We start from the raw sequence: 24,227 nt of genomic DNA on the forward strand, positions 1-24,227 counted from the left end.
CTCTGACTTTCATAACAACCTGCTGCTCTCTAATCTCTTAAAAAAAACAGATTATTGTTCCTCTTTTGTGACGAGCACTAATGCCTGTAATTTCAAAAGAATCCAGTGCACTTAAGATAAAACAACGCTCTCTTTTCTCTCCATCTTTCCGTCCCCTGTGATCGTTGCTGCACTTCACAGCATCAAAGCCGTATGTGTGTTTGTGTGTGTGCGTCATTAAAAGACAAAAGGCAGCAGCAGAGTAAGAAGGCTTTTACAGTAAACCATCAGATAGCAGCTGCAGAGGACGGTTCCTGCCACATGAGGGCGTCGATCAGCTGCTGAGCTTGAAGACAAGAGGACAAAGGCAGCACACAGATTGAGCACTTTATTCTCAGGTCATAGAAACAAATCACAAATTGAAAATTTACATCAGTCATCAGTCAAAAACAAGCTGCGCAAAGCTTCTTTACTTCAAAATTTACAAGGACAGACAAACTAAACTAAAAGACTTGTTAAAAAATATAAAAGATAGTAATTCTGTGTCTAGTTGTTTGACATATTGGCCTAAAAGCAACAACAGCCTCATCTCATCATACATACATCTTCATAAAACCACCAATGACATTTGATTTGACTTTTCAAACCCTCTTTTCTCCCCATTTTAACAACCCAATCGCCAGATTAAATATTAGCCAAGTACGTTTCTGCAAAACCACAGATAAGTTAAAACTGGACGTTCATCTATGTTGCAACTTTCTGTTTGTTTAGGTTGAATTTTCTATTTCTCTCTTGTCACAACACTGTGCTTATGCTCTGATGAGGTTTAGGCACAATAACCACTTGGTTAGGGTTAGGAAAACATCATGATTTGGCTTAAAGTACCTGTTTTGGTTGCCACGCTCACAGGTGGAGGTGGTCCAACTTCCCTAAAAAAATAGCCGGTTTTGACGCCACGAAAACAGATGGAAATGTCCGTAGCTCTCCTTAATAACCATCTGGTTATGATGCAATGAAAACAGATGAAAATGTCTGCAGCTCTCCTTAAAAACACCCAGTTTTGCTGCCACAAAAACGGACGAAATGTCTGAACTGCTCGTTAAGAAAACACCTGGTTTTGAAAAAGCATATAATGTGGACGTGATGTGCAATGTGTGGTACAAATGTCGACCTTGGACGTTAGTGTGGTTTGCAGAAACGTTAACTGCTAACATAGTATCCTCACGACTGGGCTGATTTTAAACATCACAATGTCAGCAGTATAATTTTTCAGTCCCACAGAGTGCACACAAAAACTCAGACGCTGACCCAGAACCAAAAGTTTGTGATTGTCTTCATCTGTACAGTTGCATAGCATGAAAGGAAAGAGAAGAGGGTCGAGTTGTCTGTTCAGGCTGCAGCTTCACATCTCTGGCTAAACAGCACCTCCACCACCTTCGGGTCGGCCAGGGTCGAAAGGTCGCCCAGGTCCTTCTCGTTGCGGGCGATCTGCCGGAGGATTCGCCTCATGATCTTCCCTAAATAGATCCCAGTCAGAGGAAGACGAGACGCATGTTGCACATGAGGAGAGAAGAGTAGGAGGATGTTGGTTTAAAGAACTGTCAAGAGCTGTTACCTGAGCGGGTTTTGGGGAGCGCTGGAGCATTTTGAATGAAGTCTGGCGTAGCGATTGGTCCAATTTTCTCTCTCACTGAAGAAAGGATACAGAAAAAAAGAAAAAATACATGATAAATATACAAAACTGACATCATTTTGAGTGTATTTTTCCTTTAACCCTGCAGTAAACCCCTGTGTCAGAGCCTCACCCAGTCTCTTGAGGTCCTCCACCAGCGTGTGGTTAAACTCCCTGCTGTTTTTCAGCGTAACGAAGCAGTACAGACACTCGCCCTTCACCTTGTGAGGCCGGCTCACCACCGCAGCCTCCGCCACAGCCGGGTGCTCCGTCAGAGCCGACTCCACCTCGGCTGTGCTCATCAGGTGGCCTGAAAGACACCAGAAAACACAAAGTCATCAGTCACAAAACATAAACACATTCATGAATAAAAAGGTTGATCTAAGACCATTTTTATTTATTGTTGTAATATCACATAACAAAGTCAAGATAACTCAGTTTGTTGTTGTAATAACTTTTATTGAAGAAGCAGCTGTGTTATCAGACAGTAACACCTCACAGCACAGTACCTGACACATTCAGCATGTCGTCTATTCGTCCTGTGATCCAGTAATAGCCGTCTTTATCCCGCCTGCAGCCTGTGGGAGGACAAAACAAGCTGAATAACCTCCAAAACAGTTTTGACAGCAGCTTTTTCTCTCCTCAAAATGCTCTTTTATAGTATTTTAGTGCGAAATACAGATGTTTGGTATTTAGCCTAATTCAGAGCGACAGCCCACAGTTTTTGTGGCTGTAGGGTGAACATGACTTAACTTTTTGTGATTCCTATCACTCAGACAGTAGATGCAATAACATTTTTGTGGCTTACCATCACCAGTGACATAGAAACCGGGGAATTTCTTGAAGTAGGTGTTCTCAAAGCGTTCGTGGTTTCTGTACACGGTGCGCATTATTCCAGGCCAGGGCTTCTTGAATACCTGCAACAAAACACAGAAAATACACAAAACAGGAGAGAGGTTTAACTGCTACTATTGCTACTATTATAATAATGATAAAATGTATTCATTTATAAAAGTCAAGAAGTGCTTTATTTGGGGAAAATTATGATTAAAGGTGCAACGTGTAAGATAGGGACACCTGTCAAAGGTTGCTGTGAAAATACAGTTGGGACATATAGTTTTTAAGCTCTTATAGCCTTTGAATTATAATTTATCTTTCTCTCCTGTCTACTTTGGTATCTGTTGATCTGTGTGGCGAGCCGCTGCACACCGCGGATAAATAAAGTTGTGTAGAATTGAATTGAAACTTACGAGATAACCCTCAGCCTCGCCTTGCAGCTCCTCTCCGTGTTCGTTGAGGATTGTGGGCTCTACCCCGAAGAAAGGAAAGGTCTGAAATATGAGATGTGGATTTAATGTGAGATAACGGTATTCTTTCATTAAACAGCTCCTGCCTGGCTTCGGCGTCTCTTTCTCATCATGACCTGGATCACAATCTACACATGGAGGAGCCAAATGGAAATGAATAAAGGTTGAGTTCAAAATACTGATGGCTATGTTCTCACATTTAGAAGTTTAACACCCCCTCATCAGCATGATTAGTGATGAAGCTCATCAGAGGAAATATACAGGTATGTTTAAGATGGTGAGAAGTGTGGGAAAACTGGTGTTGAAGGAGATGTTGTCACTTACAGCAGAGCCTGGTTTCAGCGGCGTGGCGGCAGGAAGTGGAGTCAAAACATGCCCTCCCTGTAGAGAAAGGGATGTTTAAAGACAGGATACTGATCTTACAGGTGTTAATTATCTATACAACATACATAATCGACACCTACAGTATAAGATTAGTTTCCAGTTTCCTTGCAATCAACTCTACAAATTGCTGTAACTTTCTTCTACTTAATTTCTTCACCTGAAAATGAATATTTGTATTAATTAATTTAATAAACATTGCTGTAAATGTGCCAGATTCAGTCACAAGGCTATTTTCATCTGAAGCGGACAGATGTTAAAAAGTCATCCTGAAACTTGGGCTGGAAAGATTAGGAAATTAACTTCCAATTCGATAATGGATTCATTGTTTAAGTGATTTTTCAAACAAAAATGTCAAACATTTGTGGGGATTTGCTGCTTTTCTTTGTCTTTTATGATTGTGAATGAAGAGTTGTTTGCGTTTTGGACTGTTGGTTGGACAAAAGAAGCCATTTGAAAACATTGCCACTGGTTGGTGGGGTTCTTGTTGGGTTGAACTTAATAGAGATTTACAGTAGAGTCAGTTCTGATTGTTTTCAGCTCATCCTGCTCTAATATGCAGTTTATCATCTGTTACTTCTACACTGTGTGCCATGTTTGTGTTTTATGATTGTAACCTATAACTGGAGGCTTTATTGTTTCTGCGGTCGTCATTTTATTTGCTGATACCATCGTGACATCTGGACTTCCATCAGAAAAATCAGTTTTTTGTTTTTTTTTATGTGTTCAGTAATTTTGTATACCATATATGGAAATATGGATATAAAAGAAACGTCATTCTAATTCAGGTTTCCTGTGTCTTCAAAGTAAGTCTGAAGTAAACACAGACACTTACCGTCTCTGTCTGCCAGAAAGTGTCGACCACCGGACATCTGCCCTGACCAACGGCCTCGTGGTACCACTGCCACGCCTCTGGGTTGATCGGCTCACCAACAGTACCCAGAATCCTCAGGCTTGAGAGGTCATACCTGGTACAGACAAGTAAGAACATTAACTCTGAGATAATCTGAGATATTATTTCGGTAGTATTTGCGTTGTTTTTATAGGCAGTTTGTGTGGTTGTAAATACGTATTTATAAGGCAAAATGTCAATTTGTGAGGCTAATCTATGGTCTATTCCATGAGTTCCACTTTTTGGCTTATCTGCACCTCAAATGAGTGATGTTCTTCATTTCCAAGAAAATTTGTGAGAGGTTTTGGATATGATATTTTGGGAAATTCACTTCTTTGCGTCCTTTAGCTCTTGGCTAGCTTAGCTCTGTGTGGAGGTGCAAACCAGTTGCTCTAAAGCTCACAGATCAACACTTTTTATCCTGTTTGTTTAATCTGTACAAAAACTGAGGTTGAAAAACGTCCAGCTGTGGTTTTACTGTGAGTTATGTGCTGAAATACTTCTTGGAAAAAGGCTTGTGACTTCCTGGCATCTTGTCGGAAACTTCAAACCGTAGCCAGGCTAAGTGCTGCCCCTGCTTTCCAGTTTTTATGATAACAGAGGACAACAGAGGAAGGATCCCTTTTTATGCTAAGCTAACTGCCAGCTGGCTACACATTTGTACTTTGCTTGCAGGCATGATAGTTGTATTAATCTCCTCATCTAAATCTTGGCAAGAAAGACAGAAGGCACATTTCCCAAACTTTTTCCTTTATATTATCAGTTTTTTATGGCATGCAGTAATGTCCTCTACTTCCACTGTGAATCTTACAAGATGTGGATTCTGCTGCTCCTGGCAGCGCATGAAAAAGGCGTGTTCACAGAGAATCACTCACATCATGATCTCACTTTGATTTCTTCACCTCACCACTGAGGAGTCTGTTACATAAGAAGTGAGGTCTTTCAAAGTTAATGCTGGAAATTTCCATTTGAAAGTTGGGAAACTTGTAAAAAATAAAAATACACCTATCAGCTCAAAGTATGATTCGAATGTCTCCTGCTGCAGACTCTGGAAAATCATGATTTTTCTGGGCGGCTGTGACATTCAGAGGATGAAGGCTCTTACTTCTGCAGCGGTTCCCGTCCGTACTTCATCAGCAGGCGGATGGCTGTCGGAGCTGTGTAGAACTTGGTCACTTTGTACTTCTCAATGATCTCCCAGAACCGGCCCACGTGAGGGTGGACAGGAATACCTTCAAACTGGAGAAAACACACGCATCATCTCTCAGGAGACCTCACTCCTATGAGCGCCCTCTGATAAAATGTGTCTGTCAATGTGTCACTAATATGAAATAAAAGGTCGGTTTCAGTCTCACCAGGACACTCGTGGCACCATTTGCAAGGGGACCATATGTGATGTAGGAGTGGCCGGTGATCCAGCCGATGTCAGCTGTGCACCAGTACACGTCGTCATGGTGATGATCGAAAACGTACTTGAAGGTCAGCGACGTGTAGAGCAGATACCCAGCAACAGTGTGGAGAACACCCTGTACCATACACAAGGACAGAAACATGAACGAGGAGATAATTGGTCAACACAAAGAGAGCAGACAGCAAAAATATGGGGCCTCTCGATGCAGGCGGAGGAGGCATGTAGGCTATGTTGGTCTGTGTGTGTGTGTGTGGTCTTGTACATGCTACAAAGTGAGGACCAAAGTGTATTTGACATAGAATGAGGACCTTTTTGAGAAGTGAGGACATTTTGTCCAGTCCTCACATCTATGCACAGCTGCTTCAGGGTTAGACATTTAATAGTGATTGTTGAGGTTAGGGTAAGGGGCTGGAGAATGCATTATGTCAATGACACAAAGATAGGAGAGCAAGTAGGTGTGTGTGTGTGAGACAAAGAGAGAGCGATTTCATACTATCAGACGCTCTGAGTTCCGTCTTTTGTGCAACATAATAATACCACAAAATAAACAGAAAATACAAAACACATGTGCAATTGAGGTTTATTTATTTTTTGTCTTTCTTTAGCATTGAATAACCATCATTTCATTTTATGTGAGGCCAGCATGGTTAGCACCATTACAGGCTTATCAAAGTAGAAAATTACAGAAGGGTATTGCTGCCACGGCAGAAAAACAAAAATGGATCCGTACCATGCTACAACATGTTTTTTCACATTATAACAATATATCTTCTACTCTTTATCTATAAAACCGGTTTCTACATACACCTGTGTCTTACCTTGGGTTTACCGGTGGAGCCGCTGGTGTAGAGGATAAACAGCGGGTCCTCAGCATCCAGCCACTCGGGTTCACACTCTTCAGGCGAGTCTCTCATCGCCTCGTCCCACCACACATCACACTCTGAGTCCCAGGGGGTCTGAACACACCGGAGCAAGAGGGCATAAGACAAATAAAAACCCCTCATTACATCTGCTCTGATAAAGCACAGGCAGCAACACCATCAATTTTTGAACTGACTTTAATTTACTGAGCTCCTATGAGGCATTTTGGGATATTCTTTTGTTGTTTTAGCAGCAGGAGAACAATTACATGATCCTCTGGGGGTTGTGGACTTGCGGAAAGTGGCTTAGCATAAAAATCTGGGTCTCATTCATTTGCATTTACAAGAATTTTGTCATCAGCTGCTTTTCCTCTGATTGTTATCCTTCTTTTCCCTTTTTGTCTATTCTCTTTTAAACTACACACTTACTTCAAAGTTCAACTGAAGTCTTCAGCATCTGTGTCAGCGCAGTGCCACTTTTGGCGACTTTTCTTTGGAGACTGACTATTTTTGTCCACCCTACTGCCGCAGGAGTGGACCTGACTTTCTGCACCTGCCGTACTATTCATTCAGCCAACAGTGAAGGTAAGAATGTAAAATTTGAGAATTGGGGATAAAAACAATCTTCATATGAGAATGTACGACATGAATGAATGTGCAGTAGCACTAAAAAAGTGCCAAATCTAACCCCTAACCCATAAATAGATTTCTACAGACTTGAAACAGTGATACATTTAAACATAGATAGTGGTTTTACATGTCATTCAATTGAGTGAATATTTTGTTTTATTTGGTGTTGTGTGAAACACTTTCATCTCCTAACTATCAAATTTTTGTAAGCTAAGAAAAACAGCCGAGAGAAAATTTACTTCAAGTAAAAAATCACTAAATTTGCATATTTGGAGATATTTTATGTTCTAGCTTTTTTTCTACCTCTACTGGGTTTACATCTTTATCTCAACATTACATTATCACACTACACGTCACAGATACTGTAACACATTTTGTGCCAGTTAAGCTCTAAGAAAATGGCTGTAAATCCAAACATTAGTAGCTTAAAATGTGTCATACCTGTAGTTTGTTGCATGCAGCTCCGCTTTTTGTCCTCAGTGCGTGGTGCTTGACGATGAGGCATTTAGTGACGCTAGATGATGCTCTGTGAAGAAATTAAAAATACCATGTGAAACTTCTTCTCTCCATCTCATCTTTTTTTCAGATTTTTCAACTGCACTTGTCAACTTTCCTATATGATGAAATATTTGTCTCTGTAAAAACTTTAAAACAACAAGACACCCTCCATCCTTTGACCCTTAAATCCTATTGGGAAAACAATCTTAAACAGGGAAAAGGGGAGTAACCTGGGGAATAGCAACAGAGGAGAGATCCCTCTTATAAGACAGAAGTAGTTGCAGAAGCTCAAGTAAACACTGATTGCATAGAGTAATGGCTGCAGAAAAATGACACCATCTGTGTATAGATTTATTCCCCTCACTTTTACTATTCAGTAAAAGTAAAAAAAAAAACTTCAATGAAGGTCGAATTATGGCTCTAAGAAAGTATGTCTGCCACTGCGCAACCAAAATTATATCTATAAAGGGAGTGGGTCCTCTTATTAGAAACATAACAACAACATAATATAAAGTTAAAGATATGATAAAGATATGAGTTAGGATTAAATAGTGTCAGGCTAACTTTAACTTTGCCACATGAGGCTTAGTATAACAGACAATATTAATATACACTTTATTTTGAAATAATACCCCTAAACATATCTGCATCCCTGACCCCCCTCAGATAACTATTCCCAGCATGCTTCGTTTCTCAGCTCACACCCTTCCCAGGCTCATGTTGCCACAGGGGACGAGCAGTGCTGGTGTCCCTGATGAGTCTTGTTCTCATGTTGCCCAGAAACTCTGTTATGTGTAACGCAGGCAGTGCGCCTCCTCATCGTCTGATAACAGCTGATAGGGCTTTGCCACATGTGTGTGTGTGTGCGTGTGTGTGTGTCCAGTGAGTCATAGTCCAGGATTTGAGTCCCATTACCAGCAGCTAGTGTAAATATGGGTGGTTGCTGAGAACCGAGAAACCGTTGGACTTACTTTTGCCTGCACTTCTCTAGAGCCTCGTCTGCAATCTGTTTCAGGTTGATCAACTTCTCTCCTCTATAAACACCATCTGTGTGTTACAAATGGATGGAGGGGGAGAGTGAGGGATGGGTAGGTGGAGAGACAGATGACTTTACAACTTGAAAACACATCTTTACAGCCCCTGAGCACTACAACAAATTATATCCTGGAGCTGCTGCCCGCCGGACCTACCTGCCGTCACCAGGACGCAGCTCTGGGCATCCATTATCCTCTCACACAGAGACTCAGAGGAGAAACCAGCAAACTGGACATGAGAAAGAGAAAGACGAGAAATAAAAAGGTGGAAAAGCTGAATTACAGTTTTAGCTTTAGCTTTCCTTAATTGTTATTGTGGCCACAACGGGTGCGGTTTAGTAAAGTGCAAACAGACATCTGGTGCATGCTGTTCCTTCTCATTGCTATGTATAGAGGAGTCACCTTGTTCAATGTTACATAATGAAACAGACATTTATAATGAATCTTTTATATGATTGTCATTTGCGGCGTACCCTGCCAGACGCTTGTGTTCTTGCCAAGGTTAATAGTTCACAAAGGATAAAGTGTCAGTGTTGATGACAGCATTATGAATCAGGTCACTGACGACTTTGCACTCAGCAAAATGTCACTGCATGAGTGGCACTGGCTGTCCTGCCCACCTCCATCTATGACTTAATTTCATGCCAAGCTAATTTATGATTAATATTAACAGTCACATGAGGAACTAAGAGGCTGGCGCTATTCCAGAGATCCCGATGTCGCTAAGTGATGTTCATATTAAATATGAAAAAAGAAAAAACTCAGTTGGAACATTTACAACAATGACCAAGCACAGACAAGGTCACTTACCCGTTAGTCTGCCAAAAACAGGCCTGTGCAAGTCATAAAAAAAACCCAGCTTGGAGCAGGGGGAGATATTTTTAACAGGGCTGCTAACCTTTGCACAGATGGGGAAGGTTGGAAAGCTAAAATAGAGTTGGCTTTAGTGCAAAACTGCACTGACTGTCTCTGGATACAGCCAGTAAATGTCTGACCCATATATTGAGCGCAGGTGCTGCCAGAGCTGTGTTGACACAGAACAGCTGATAACTACAGGAGCAAAGCAGTCAGGACTCAACAGAGGCAAGAACTCAAGTTCAGCTGATGTTTTCTCCTGGAAATGAGGTCAAAGCAGCCAACACTGCTAACATGTTGACTGCCTGCACTACTTCTCACAGATGTGTCGGAAATTAAAGATGCTACAAGGAACATACATTTGTGTTGATTCTGGCGCCCCCTGTGGACAAAAGCAGTATTGCCACTTGTTGTAAAGATCATAATCTGGCTAGTGCGTGCATTTGTTTTGGAAGTCAGTCATGCTATTATTCTTTTTTAAAGGGGCTCTATGTAACATTTTTTAGCAATTTACATGTCAATAAATCTTTATTTGTATAGCGCCAATTCACAACAACAGTCATGTCGTGACACTTTCCAAACTGAGCAGGTCTAGACCATAATCTTTGATTCATTTATTTTCAGAGGCCAAACATATCCCCCATCAGCAAGCACTTGGTGACAATGGCAAGAAAAATGTATTAAGCACTTAATACAAACATGTATTTAGCACTTTTTGAGCGGATTGTAACTGAAAAATGAGACCTTCCTTGTCTCCATTGGTTGCCTATACAAGCCTGTGGACTATTTGTTGAAGTTGTTTAATGCTGCTGGACTGTAGATTTCTTTTCAGATTTTCCATGACAGCCCAAAGGACCACGACTTGATTCAGTGCGTCTCTCCATTCCACTAACAGAGAGCCAGTGTTAGTTTAGAAATGGAGTCTGTTAACATAAACTAATGCCTGGCTTGCAACACAACACAGAAGTTCAACAGAGCCTCTTTAAATACAGCTGTTTTCAGGATGTATGACAGCAAGGTAATGTATGTATTTGTTGCTGTGTAAGATCTAACTGTAATATGATGATGGTGAAACAAGGTAAGTTTTTGTTTTAGTGCCATACCACCAGAGTACAGAGCAGCTTCTTTCCTCAGGCTGTGAGACAAAGTCCTTGTCGTTCACTTAAGAATACCTAAGAAGTTAAATCTTTTACATTTTGAGAACATACTGATATCAAATGACATTACATCTGTATGTAGCAAATAGGGCTGTCACAATGTCACATTTTCAAAACACGATTATTGTGGCTAAAAAGATCACACTAACAATACTATCATGATATCAACCCCACATGTAGAGTGTCTCTCTCTCGTCTGTCATCTCCACCAACATGTTTTTTTTATCCAGCAGTAGTAGCCACACTCTGTGGTAGCTAGTTAATTATTAATTATTGACACAATATCAATATTTCATTTTTAAATATCACCATTAACAGCAATTGGTTAAGCGTGACACACCTAGTCACAAACTCCACTAATCTGCCTCTCCAGACTGGGTGAAACAACGGCTGAACATCATTTGCATCAGTAAAGAGGCTGTTAATCATCACACTACTTACCACAATGGAGTGAACAGCACCTATCCTGGCACAGGCCAGCATAGTGTAGACCAGCTCTGGGATCATGGGAAGGTAGATGGACACCCTGTCCCCCTTCTTTACACCTTAACAAGAAAACAAACATACTTTTGTTTTTCATCCTGACCTGATCTGGGTTACCTCTACATTCAAACCAGCAATGGCAATTTATTTTAGGCTGGGTTTCAGCATGTTGGATATGATCTAGATGCTGTACTGTATGTCTGATATGTGACAAGTTCTTTGGGCATACTGGGCATAGAGCCACATCTGTTGAGCTGCAGCTTGCTGGTTATTGGCCAAATGACAATGCTAATATTTGTTCTTGTAATTACACAATGTTGGAAAGATTTTAGATGATAGTTTTATAACTATAAACCTGTGTACCTTTGTGAGATATAGACCACTGCTGACATTAAAGGTTATAGTACTGCTATGATAATGTTGTTTGAAGCTTTTGCCAAGGTCTGCATTATTGAGACGTAGTTTGACATGATGCCCTTTTTTCCTCATTTACAGGCTGAAACATGTTGGAATTAAGCAAAGATTTTGGCATATGTTAAATTCTGTCTCGTTTTACTCAGTTTCAGAGTTTCTCACCCATTTTCTTGAGGACATTAGCACAGCGGCAGACCTGGCTCAGAAGCTGGCGGTAGGTGATGGCCATGTGGTGGTCTGGTGAGTTCCCCTCCCTGAGACGACATTCAAGAGGAGAAACACGACCAAAATCCTATTATTATTTTAATGAAAGACAAAGAATCCCCCCAGATCCTCTGTTTCCTCCAAAAATACCCTCTCAGTGAGTTCTCTGAGTTCATCACAGGAGAGATAACGTGTTCCAGTTTTTCCTGGGTCTATATTAGGTTTGGATGTTTGTCAGGACAGTTATTTGGAAAACTATGTCGCACAATGTCTCACAGGCCAGCAGACAGCGTGGTAGCAGTGCCTCTGGTGCAGGACAGAAGCCAAAACAATGAGACAGCCTGGCATCAACCCTATCGCTAGGCTGAGGATGGTGAAATAAATCATTATATAAATGCAGCTATTGATTAAGTGACCTGAAGTGCATCACATAGAGAACTTTGTTCTTTTATGGATTTTTTGGACCATGTTAACATACGAAAAAGCCCACAAATTTAAATGTCTTTTAAAGATCTCTTCCTACTTCTTTGTGGCTATAAGCAAATATGTATGAAGTGGAGATCCACAGGGGTCAATCCTCAAAACTCTTTCATTCAAGTACAAAATGCTCCCATCAGCTCTGAATGTGCAAAAGTGAGGATTTCATGTGTCAAAAATACATTTACATTCAATTAAGGTTAAAACTGAACAAACTGAAAGTTTTCTTCATCTTGTCTGCTGCTGAAACCCTAATTGAGACATGTTGGTGCAGTCAGGGAATCAGACCTAAACTTTAATGGCCATGTCGAGACAATAACAGAGTATATCCTTAAAATACAGCCTGAATTAAGGAATTTACATACAAACAAGATTTGGGAAAAACTAATCCACGTCTTTATCTCTGTTAGGCTGGACTACTGTAATTGGATTTTCTCAGATCTTTGTAAAAAAAAAGAAAAAAGGTGACAGCTGTCACTCATTCAGAACGCTGCCCCTTAAGATCTAACAAGAAACCTGAGCTTATTACTCCAGTTCTCAAAATCTCTGCACTGTCCGTCAAATAATGTTTTACTAAGTACTTCTAGCACTGCTACTGCTACTACTATTACTACAACTACTACAACTGCATCTCAATTTAGATAAACTACCAAAAGACTTTCGAGCAAAATGCTTCTTCTATAGTATCAACACACCAGTCCTGCCATAAAATCCAAAATGGTGAAGCTGCTTTTAGCTGCTGTGCTTCAGATATCTTGAACAAATTCCAGAAAATCTCAGACTGGATCCACACTGAATGTTTACCACTGCCTCTGGACTTTGGGCAGTACATGTATACACAACATAAATTTTAGTCTGTGACTCATTTATGCTCTTTCATTTCCCTGACTTTTTTTAACTTAACTTTTTTTTTCTTTTTAGCCTGCATTTGCTTCATTTTATGCAATTTATGATACTGCTCAAGTTTCAGGCGTCATATATATTATTCATTCGTCCTCTGTATACATTCTTTAGTCTCTACAAGTAGTTTCCTTGTCTTGTCTAAAAAAGGGAAAATAGAAAATGACATTGAGATATCTTGTTTTGTCTGCAACGTACAGTTCTAGCAGCTAATGCATAACTTTTAACTACCACTACTGCCTTTATCAAAAGGGCATTTTGAAGCAGCTCCTCAATGACCTCCAAGGCTCTGATTTGACTTAAATGTTTGAAATTACAGCAGGATGTTTCACTTTTTACTGCTATCACTTACTCCCTGTGAGAGGAAATATATTTTGGAGCAATTTTTGTATAAGCTAAATCCTTGAAAGGGTTAATAAACTCGGAGAGAATGGGTCTAAGTCTCTTTGTTGAAAACAGTGTTTGCTGAAAGGGTGACATTTAAGCCTTGGGACATCTGTCGTCGCAAAGCATTGAGACTCTTGTCAGTCTCCCATGTGAAGCCAGTACTGACAGTTCAAACCAAGAGCATGATTCTCTTTCTAAAGTCAAAGTTGTCTGTGGAAGGGATTACTGTCATGATGCCTTTTAATTCAATCAATTACCTTAAGAAACCACTTGGGGTTGAGGACGCACATTTCTATTTGTGGCTGGCAACTTTACATCTTTTTTGAAACCCAGACATCTTAATCCAGTGATATCAGCCTGTGTCATCTAGTAGATTCTAGTAGATGTAGTAACAGCAGTAAAAGTCAAATAAAAGGAGACACATTTGATGTTTGAATACTTTTTGGTGCCTGTTTTTTTGCAGCGTTCAACCGTTTGAGATGGTTTGACAAATACTGTTTGGTCAAGCTGTGAGTGAAAGTCATATGAGTGTTTAACTGGTCATAACAAACCATCTGGTTACTGATAACACTGTAATAACACAGCTGACACAGACTATATCCTCCTCGCATTGTGTGCTGAAAATGGTGTGGCAAACACAGAGATCCTGCATTACGTAAGTGCTTTAATGTAATGCAAACAGTGTTAAGACACTTATGTGGGTGATGGCTGGTCTCCACTGTGCCCAGTTCCATCCAACCTCTTTTGCTAAGCTCAGCAGTTATAGCGCCACTATTTCTTGTTTGCTGAGCCTCTTCAGTTGACAGTGCAAATATGTGCCATAACATCAAGTGAAACGACATGAAGTAGAGCCTTCATGGTGGGTTGTCGAGGGTGTGAGGCTTTACTGTAAGCACCAAGCTACTTTAAATTAAAATTTAAAGAGTTTAGTGAAAGCGTTCAGTGAGCAGATTTAAGAGTTTACACAGTCATATTCAGAAAACAACCCATGAGGATGTTATTGGATTTTTCTTATTGAAATATTCTGGCGATATTCAAATAGAGTCAGCTTTGTTTTGCTGTAATAAAACACCAAACTCTTGTTTCTATAAGTCTAACAGGACTCTTACAATCTGCTGTAATGCTAGATTGGAAAATGTGTTGCGCCTTAGATGAAATGCTGGAAAGCTTGACAACAAATCCTGTTAAATGTTCTCTGTTGATTCCGATTGAAGCTCTGACACTGTGTTGTGCTAGCTGGAGCTTGCTTTGGTCCATAGGGGTTGGCACAGGGGGCACGACAGTTGTTATTGACTGGAATACCTGACATAACTGCAGGCGGTATTTCCCATCAAAGCCATCATTCATCTCAGACAGACGCTGCTGCTTACCAGTAATAGGCAACTTTTTCACCGAGATTCCTCTCCTTCACAAGCCTGTCCAGGACATTATAGCACATGTTGGTTTTGGCCCCTTCCATGCATTTGACATAAATGTTCCCTTTTGTCACATCAAAGTTGTGCTGCATCATTGGTCCTGTTGCAGGCTTCTTCCAAAAGAAGTCATCAGCGATCTCTTTCCAGAAAGCTGAAATAAAGTGATACTTTATGTAAGTGTTACAGGCTGCAGACAGAGCAGAGAGATGGTGCATAAAGACAGGCTCAGAGGGAGGTTAAATGCAAGGAAACACTGCGAACACTGCACTAAAAATACAGACAGCTTTGACCTACCTTCTGGATTCTCCAGAGACTTCCTGTACAGTGCCAGATAGGAGTTAAAATCAGGCACGTGAGCATCCCTCTTCAAGTCATCAGGAGGGTAGAACATTTTGTCCTGTGATTCAGGCACGACCATTGTGGAAGGACAGATGTCAGTGGGCCAATATCATCTGAGAGTCAGAATATGGGTTAATCTAGAGCCACTGCTGATCTGTCTGGGTCCTCCTGGGTAAGGTAAGAACACCACAAGGCCTCCTGCACTGAGGCAACACAATTCAGCATGCATAAGACCCACCTCTAATCCCTGAGCAGCAGGCTCTCCACCGAGTCTGCTTAGGGCTAGAGCAGCCAATCGGCTCACGTAGTGCAGCACTCCCACTTTTTCATTGGAGGAGCCCTCCCTGGCATGTCAGTGGCTTTATTTTTCCAAGCAAGGAGTGGAGCAGGAGGAGAGGGACGATGGGGAGGTGTGCAGCAGGACGAATGCTGTGGATTCAGGCAGGCACAGGGAGGTTTCTTTTGACAGAGGGTGATGATGGGTGCCCCAAGAAAAGAGAGAAGTAAACAAAACACTGATCCTCAATGCATTGTCACTAAATGCTCTAGAAATAGTGGCTTAAGGATTTTAGATATACATATTTATTAAACTTGCACAATATATAGTGTTTTAAAAATATAGGCTGCATGAGTTCTGTAAACCATATCAAATTATAACCTCTGCTCAACTTTTATTCTTTGACTTTGCTTTCATGTGTCATCATCCAATTGTGTTCTTGCCTTTTAATATGTGTCAGATTTTGGTTTTGACTAAAAAAATGTGAAATGATATATTGCTCTACTAAAGAATATTTGCTGGTTTCATGATTTGGAATATTTATCCCTCAAACGCTGGTAAACATGCAACGTGAACTCCCATTCAGGTTACATAACACAGCTCAGAGGAAATGTCCAAATGGCTGTTGGCATCATTTGTTTTGGATCTCGCATTTCAATCTGGGATCGATTCACTAGCGCTGCGACTGACTGACGTAGCATCACGTAGCGTCACGTAGCGTCAGACCCTCTTAATCGAGCGTAAGCGCTTGTGTTGATGTCGGCCGCTGTCCCGTCCATTTGCTAACGCACCGGGACCAAACTTCAAGCCTCAAAGATGTTTTTGTCTGCTGCTGTTCGCTCTGCAGTATCGCAGACGGTAAAGTTGTGCTATTCTTCATGGTTCTGGGTATTAATTTAAACGCACTTTTGGATCATTTGGAGAGAAGATGCTATGACTTCTTACAAGGGCAAGCAGTGGAGGCCGCTAAGCTAGTTAGCTAACTAACGTTGGGTAATATTAGCATGCTAGCTGTTTTAGCTCTCTGCTGTCAAACGTTTACAAGGTGATCGTCGGACATAATTTGCCTTGCAAAGGGAAATGTATTTTGCACATGAATGATTTTATATTAAAAACTATCTTTATCATACTATTTATCTGACATTAACTATCACTCGGATTAAAAATAGAATAGCTGCGAGCTTCTGCTCAAAACACGTAACTCTGTTAGCTGTGTGTGTTAAGCTGATGTTGTAGTTGTATGGAAAATCACTGATATTTGAATAACTTCAAGACTCGGAAGTCTTTTTTGCACTCTATGAGGATTCATTCGAGACAGTAGGAGGTTGGCTTTGATGTACAATCACAAGATTACATTAATAAAGGTGATTGACAAACCGATTGTAGCATCAGTCATCATAAGCCATTTTATGAGAATGAAATCAGTACATCAAGGATGTATCTACCCGTGAAGTGTGCAAATGTTATGAAAACCGACCTACACTGCTCAGTATTGGTTAGGGATATTGGGATATTTTATTGTTTCACTTGATTTTTAATTCTGTGACATCTGAATTTTTATTTTGTGAATATTTTTGGTCCCCCAAAAATAATGCGACACATTTCATTTGACTTTTGTTGCATTTCCATGCACATGCATAAATGCACCCATATCCCAATATCCCTAAATAATTTTAAGTTGTATGTGGATGATTTATGTAGACATACATCATTAAAACCAATACAAAACAGTGCTCAAGCTATGCTTATGTGAGGGTAGCTCATTTTGTGTTGGTTTGTTATTAAAATTTAGAGGATCTGTTGCCATCTTTAGAAATTATGCCTAATAATGGCAAATTAAGGCCTTAAGATATTAGCTCTGCGGTAGACAATGACAACATCAACAGTTTTTCTATTTCTGTTCAATCAATGAGAATCAGAAATATTTTATTCATCCCTGAAGGGAAATTGGTATCTTGCAGTAGCTCCTTCTACAAATAAATATCACACTATAGATATTTTAATGAATTATAAATAGAAAAGACAATAAGAAGTAAGACTTAGTGAAAGTAAAAAATGTGTATATATATAAGTAATTAAATATAAAACAACTGTAAAACATGTTGCATTAAACTATATGTGGCAACTATATTTGTATAAACATTTACTAATAGAAATGTAGGATATGTGGCTAGTACTACACTATAACTACAGTGTAGATAATATCAACCAATAATGCAGTATGTAATAGTAGACAGTGGTAAACGGTATAAATAAATGCTGCATAAACGTTTCCATTTATCAGTCCTTTCAGAAAGCTTCATGTCTGACGCAAGACATACCCACCAAAGGTCTTTCATGTTGGAAGTTTGATTATCACTTCACAGACTACCAGGCTGTTAATCTGTCTGTATTTGCAGGCCAGGCAGGTCAGGAATCTGCATCGGTCTGCTGCGCGTGCTGGAGCCGGTGGCATCTTTGTGGTGAGTTACAGTTTCTTTGCCAAAGTTAACAGATGTGCAGATGAAATGTATTATTGTAAGAACTGATTATCACGTTGTCTGTGCTCTTCACCACATCAGTGAGATAAATGGTGAAGTTAATGGGTTCATGGGGCCAGTATATCAGGGGGTTTTAAGATCTGTCAGACTTTGTTCTAGCTCTTAAATCAGGGACTACTTCTACATGGGAAAGCAGTGAATGCACTGAGCTACGAGATAGGACAGAGATCATCATTGAAGTACCACTGAAATAGAGTATCAGATTTGCGTGTGTGTATGTGGTGCTCAAAACATTCATTATAATATAAAAATATTGTCTTGATTTGTATTAATATTAATTATCCTCGTCACTGACCTCTATGGCCTTGTATCAGTGTGTTTAGCCGTGCCTTAATAGACGATGCACATCATAATGTACTCAAAACACACTAACTTTTTTTACTATGTTTAAATCCATTATTTCTTTAATTTTGGTGACCTGACAGTGTGGGATATATTATACTTGCTGCCACATTTTATTAATAGTCTGAAATTAAATTGTCATCCAGTTCATGCATTTTGAATGGGTAAAGAAAACAGATGTGATGCTGGAATCTCACAAAACAACATTAATAAATCAAAAGCTTCTTTTCCCTCATTCTCCTTTCCACATTTGGGAGACTGGGTATTTGACTGTATAATACAATGCAATAGATCTGTTTTATTCAAGTGTTTACACACAATACCAATGCATATACAAATGTTTCACAACAGCAAGCTCAACTGAGTTTATTTTTACAAACTGTATTTATCTGTTACTTACAGGTGGTCATATTATTTGTATGCGTTTCAAATTAATTAGCCATTTAAACGTATTTGTAAAGTGACTCAGCAATGTTTGTGCTTCCATTTTCGCTGAATTAATCCCAAAGGCATCTGTTTTCCGAAAGCTCTAATTTTATCCCGGGAGCAGCCTTTAGAGCCTATTAGAGCTGTGCTTTGCAACATAAACATCACAGGTGATACTTTTATGTAATGGAAACATGCCATGGTTTCACCGTCCCTTGATAGTAAAGATGTTTTTGGTCTGTGATTGGGGAAAATTCAGTTTGGCCGCATTGTCTTTGAACCACTCCTCTTCAATCAGGAATGATGTTTTTGTAATCATTAACTTCAAACACCATTACATTTAACGTTGTTCTTTTTTATAATTGCACAAAGGATTTTTTGCTGCTCACAAGGGGGCAGTGTGTGCAGAAGCAGAAATAATTGTTGTCTGTGTGGAGTCTTCTCTGTGGTCTGATAGCAGCACCTGTTTTCCCCTCTGGCCATACATGATAGGTTATTCATATTTTATCAGATACTATTAGACACGGTCTACTGTATAAGCCTGTTACTCACTTGAAATTGGTAGTTGTGGAGTAATATTCATCCATAATAGCAACTTCATATCGATAGCTTCCCAGCTGGATTTAATATAAAGTGGCTGATAAATGTTATTTGAAGATTAATAAGGATTATAATTATGCCTTTGGTGTAAATAACGTTAACTGTCTTTTTAACATTATGGTCTATGGTCTCTTTCTGTTTTAGCACAGAGATACTCCTGACAACAATGCTGATACTCCATTTGAGTTCACCGAGGAGAACAAAAAGGTATGGTTGTCATATGTGTTGAGCGGTACGTAGAGAGGTGAAGACCCACCCCTTCTGCTTGACCACCATGTGAGATGTACAGTAGTTCCTGGCAAGAGACAAATATTTTTTAATCCCGTCTGATTTGGCCATGAATTGCACATAAATCATGTTTGTCAATTAAAAAGACAATTTAAAAAATATATTTTTAGCCCTTGTAGAGCTGGTATTAGCTAGCTCCCAGAGCGTCAGCTGTCAAAATGGCCAGACTTTTCATAATTTTCCAACCTTTTTCTGTGCCAAGGTGACGGCCATGTTGGTGTTGGTGACGTACTGTACAGTATATTGTGCAAGACAATGTAGCTGATTGAACGGTTTCACACAAAACTAAATTATATTGTACTATCTTGAGGACAAATTTGCAAAATTACCTTCTAAACTGACAAACATCACGTAATTCATGGCACAATTCAAATTGGCTAAAAATGTATCATTTATAAAAATATTTGTCTCAAGGAATCGGACTTCACCTCTCTATTTTGGGGGAAGATGTTGTTTTTTTTATTATTTGAAGCCAGTGCCAATATCTGATATTTTCACAGCTGTACTGGCTAGTTGCAATGTATTCGTTTACTAATTATTAAATTCCCTTTCAATCCAGCTTCTGTTTCGTTGGGTTTAGTCAGAAAAAATAGTTTTAAAAGCCAAAACAGAGGTTTTCTATCCATAATTTGTTATATTGGTATTTACCCAGTAACTGGACAGTGAATTATGAGCATCTGATCATCGTCCCCAATATAAAATAGGAATTATTTTGCTACATTTAACTTTAAATTACTTTTTTAAAGCTGAAAAATATTAACATGATTTTTTACATATTGAGTAATATAGATATTTATCAACATATAATTCGATAATTTTGTCAGTTTGAAAAATATCTAGATAATAATTGAAACCTGACGATAACAGAGTCTTAATTAGTTAAACTTAAGAATGTAATTTATTAACAAAAAATAAAAATTAAAGAAGATGTGCATTGCTGGATGGAAAAAATTTGTTGTGTTTCCCGTCTTGGTCAGCACAGAGCGACAGCATCTTTTGAGCCTTTGTGCCCTTTTTTCTGAGCCTTTGTGCCCCTCGGTTCCACTCAACATTTTCACAGGTAGCTCAAACAAACCTCTGCAGTAGGAAATAGGCGAACACTTTAGTGCAGACTAACAACACAATATTTCTTCTGTGTGACAGGTTGATCTATACATATTGAGTAAAAATGTCCAAGTTTTATAACAATCCCGTATCAAGATTATTTTATCGCCCAACCCTAAGTGCTTCTTTTGTATATTGTTGCAGCTAATGCTTCTGTGTGAGCATCATTTGATATTTTAAATGTCTTATTTTTGAAGCACAAGAGGAATGAAATAATTTTAATTCTGAGCAACTCCACATCCATAGTTTCATGACTGACTAATTTTTTTTTTCCCCCTATAGAGGATTGAAGCGATCATTTCAATGTACCCTCTTGGACACAAGCAGGCAGCCACCATCCCAGTGCTGGATGTAGCCCAGAGGCAACACGGATGGCTCCCTATCTCCGCCATGAACAAGGCACAGTGATTCTTTAACATTTTACAGCTGTGTGATGCATATTTGATTTTCTAATGCTCAGATACATCAGTACTATGTCTAATGTGTCATGTAAGCGAACCTCACTGAATGTTTGTAATTGTTTTCATTTAGGTCGCCGAGGTGCTGGAAGTGGCTCCAATGCGAGTGTATGAAGTAGCGACATTCTACACGATGTTCCTGCGTCAGCCCGTGGGAAAATACTTCATTCAGATCTGCACAACAACACCCTGCATGCTGTGCAACTCAGACAGCATCCTGGAGGCCATCCAAAACAAACTGGGTAAGAGAGCCATTTTCCATTTTATGGCGGGACACCAATGAAGGGATGAAAACGCAGATGAAAACAAGCTTCTTTTTTTTATTGTGTATAGTTGAGATAAACAGAAATTGGGAACAAACATGTAAATATACAGTTGTCTCTGCAATTCAAACAACAGTGAGCTGTAGCAGCAAACAAGAGGACATACAAGGGTGAAATCAAGCCAGATGACTTCAGCCTGTGTGGCATTTAATAGAGCATTGTCCTACTTCTTAAATGTTTTGTTATAACTTACATTGAGCTGTGTAATGTCAGGTAATACTTCTTGAGTTAAAAACACTTGTATGTTTCAGTAACATCATCTGTAGCTCGTCGGAGGAGATTAGCTAAATATTAAGCACGTCTTAATTTGTTTATCCACAGGTATCAAGGTTGGAGAGACTACTCCAGACAAGATGTTCACGCTAATAGAAGTGGAATGCCTGGGTGCCTGTGTGAATGCTCCAATGGTCCAGATCAATGACAACTATTATGTGAGTGCTCGACGAGTCTGTGCAGACAGCTTCCTTATTGAACGTTATAACTAAATTAACGAAATTAGGTTAAAACTTGAAATGGGTTTTGCAAAGAATGTCTGCGGAGAATACATCTCTCAGACCATTTCAAGAGTTCTTCGGTTTCTTTTGCAGGTGTGGTACAGTCTACACCTAAAAGGCTCAAAGCAAATGAAAAAGGGGAGAAACTGAAACGATGACAGAGAAACAATCAATCCAAAGTTAATAATAACAATAATGATATGGCTGGAATAATAACCTTGTCTCATCCATGACCTCAGTTTGGAAAAAGATCAACTTTATGACCCAGATATGATATGAAAACGTTGCTTTTTAGATTTGTGGTTTAACATTTTCTGTAATTCTGCACCAAGTTGCCATGGGGAATTTAATTATTGCAAGCTGAGCACAAGTGAATGACCCAATTAAAGTAAATACAACTGAGAGTAGAGACATTTTCAGTAACACCTGAAATTGCTGAGGTTTGATCATTGGAGGAAGAAAGGGTGCAATGTGTTAACACCAAGAGAGGTTTTACCAAGTTTAGCATTTTAACTGAGTAACTAACACTTTGAAATTATTGCAGTTTTTAGCTATTAGAGTAATTAAGTCATCAATTACACGCATTTAGTTTTATTCAAGTTTGTCTGTAAACAAACACATACCTCACGCTGTTTATGGCTTCTAAACCTGGAAAGCAGATGCAATATAAATGTCTGATTCAGTCTTTATGCACTTTAAACTGCTGAAAATAGTTTGGTTTGCCCGGGTCAAAAACAAAGTAAAAGTCATTCACTTATTAAGTCAATTTTTACCTCATTAGCACTGACTTTAGGAAAACCTTAAAGTTATTTCATGAGGTGGATTTGAACTGATGAACTCATTATCTATGGAAGCCGTTGTTAACATTTAGCTGCTAATACAGGATAATAAGTTTGTCCAGGCAACCAGAAAAAGGCAACACACTGACTATTATTATCTGATTCAGCTTTGGAAGCAAAAAGCATCACAGGGCACAATTATTCTGCATGGCCTTTTATTCCTGATAATAGTTATTTATGAATTTAAATAGTGTTATTATAGTTTTATATTATTTTGTAAAACCTGCCTTTGTGTATTTTATTTAGAATTGGTTATCATCATCATCATAAGTTCCTTTGTAATATAGCAAAAGTAGTATTTAAAGTATTGCCTCTTAATTTCCCACTCTTTCCTTGGGATTGAATTTAATAGGATGAGAAGGTGCTCGTACGGGTTGAAGGATCTTAATAATCCAGATCACTAGTAATGAGAAACACTGCTCTATTCTATTGGTAATCATTTATCCTGCTTTTGTCTTGTTTCCAGGAGGACCTCACACCTAAGGACATTGACGACATTATTGATGAACTTAAAGCAGGCAGAGTCCCACCACCTGGGCCTAGGTACATACAAAATACCATCACGATTTAGTTAGTTTTCTGGCTGATCAATGAAATTTGTTTGTAGAATTTACTGGTATAAACATTGTAATTTCCTTTTTCTACAGGGGCGGGCGTTTTTCATGTGAGCCTGCAGGTGGATTGACTTCTTTGACGGAGCCTCCTAAAGGACCAGGCTTCGGTGTAAGAGCGGACCTGTAGATGTTTTTCGAAGCAATTTGTCCCTAAAGCTGATATTATGTTTAACTCAAACATATTATGTAAATAAATTGTTCATGTACCTATGCTCTAGGTGTCAGTGTGTCAATTACAGGATTGCCGCAAAGGGAATGCTACAGATTATATATTCATAATTTGGCCTGTGACGACAGCACACTCAACAATAGAGCCTGAAATACCATGGTATAGGCCTGACAGTAGATATTTTATAGATATTTTTTGGAGTCATTGTGTTTCTTGTATTTTCCATATTTATTCAACTATATAAGATTCGTTGCAGTTAAGTCAGGTTAAAAAAATTCACTAAAACTAATATTCTGTAACATATAGTAACTCTTAACCTATATCACAGTTTTCATTGTCAGTGCTATTGAGTGAAGGCCTTCTCAGACAAACTTTTAAAGGGTTTAACTAGACTAACAAACATTCAGCATATTCATACAAGTGCATTTTGAGACATTCGCATTTATCACATGCAGTTG

General features: G+C 39.3%; 2 protein-coding genes across 2 annotated transcripts; one reads left to right on the top strand and one right to left on the bottom strand.

Annotated features, from left to right (window-relative positions):
* Window positions 1-352: 352 nt before the first annotated feature.
* Window positions 353-15,548, bottom strand: acss2l (acyl-CoA synthetase short chain family member 2 like). Its single transcript, XM_073491936.1, has 18 exons — window positions 15,251-15,548; window positions 14,912-15,107; window positions 11,736-11,827; window positions 11,118-11,221; window positions 8,821-8,893; window positions 8,602-8,677; window positions 7,574-7,658; window positions 6,461-6,598; window positions 5,587-5,757; window positions 5,337-5,470; window positions 4,175-4,307; window positions 3,283-3,339; window positions 2,902-2,982; window positions 2,460-2,568; window positions 2,161-2,229; window positions 1,785-1,961; window positions 1,595-1,669; window positions 353-1,496 (listed from the first exon to the last, which is right to left on the bottom strand). Exons 1-18 carry the CDS (start codon window positions 15,372-15,374, stop codon window positions 1,369-1,371), a joined length of 2,022 nt encoding a protein of 673 aa, XP_073348037.1. The 5' UTR covers window positions 15,375-15,548; the 3' UTR covers window positions 353-1,368.
* A 766-nt stretch (window positions 15,549-16,314) lies between these two features.
* On the top strand, window positions 16,315-23,811 carry ndufv2 (NADH:ubiquinone oxidoreductase core subunit V2). The gene is made up of 8 exons (XM_073491813.1): window positions 16,315-16,430; window positions 17,972-18,034; window positions 19,625-19,687; window positions 21,155-21,271; window positions 21,404-21,572; window positions 21,975-22,084; window positions 23,453-23,529; window positions 23,634-23,811. The coding sequence occupies exons 1-8, from the start codon at window positions 16,389-16,391 to the stop codon at window positions 23,725-23,727; spliced, it is 735 nt and encodes a 244-aa protein (XP_073347914.1). The 5' UTR covers window positions 16,315-16,388; the 3' UTR covers window positions 23,728-23,811.
* The last annotated feature ends 416 nt before the right edge of the window (window positions 23,812-24,227 follow it).

The sequence above is a fragment of the Pagrus major genome, chromosome 21 (genome assembly GCF_040436345.1).
Source record: "Pagrus major chromosome 21, Pma_NU_1.0".
In the NCBI taxonomy this organism is placed as follows: domain Eukaryota; kingdom Metazoa; phylum Chordata; class Actinopteri; order Spariformes; family Sparidae; genus Pagrus; species Pagrus major.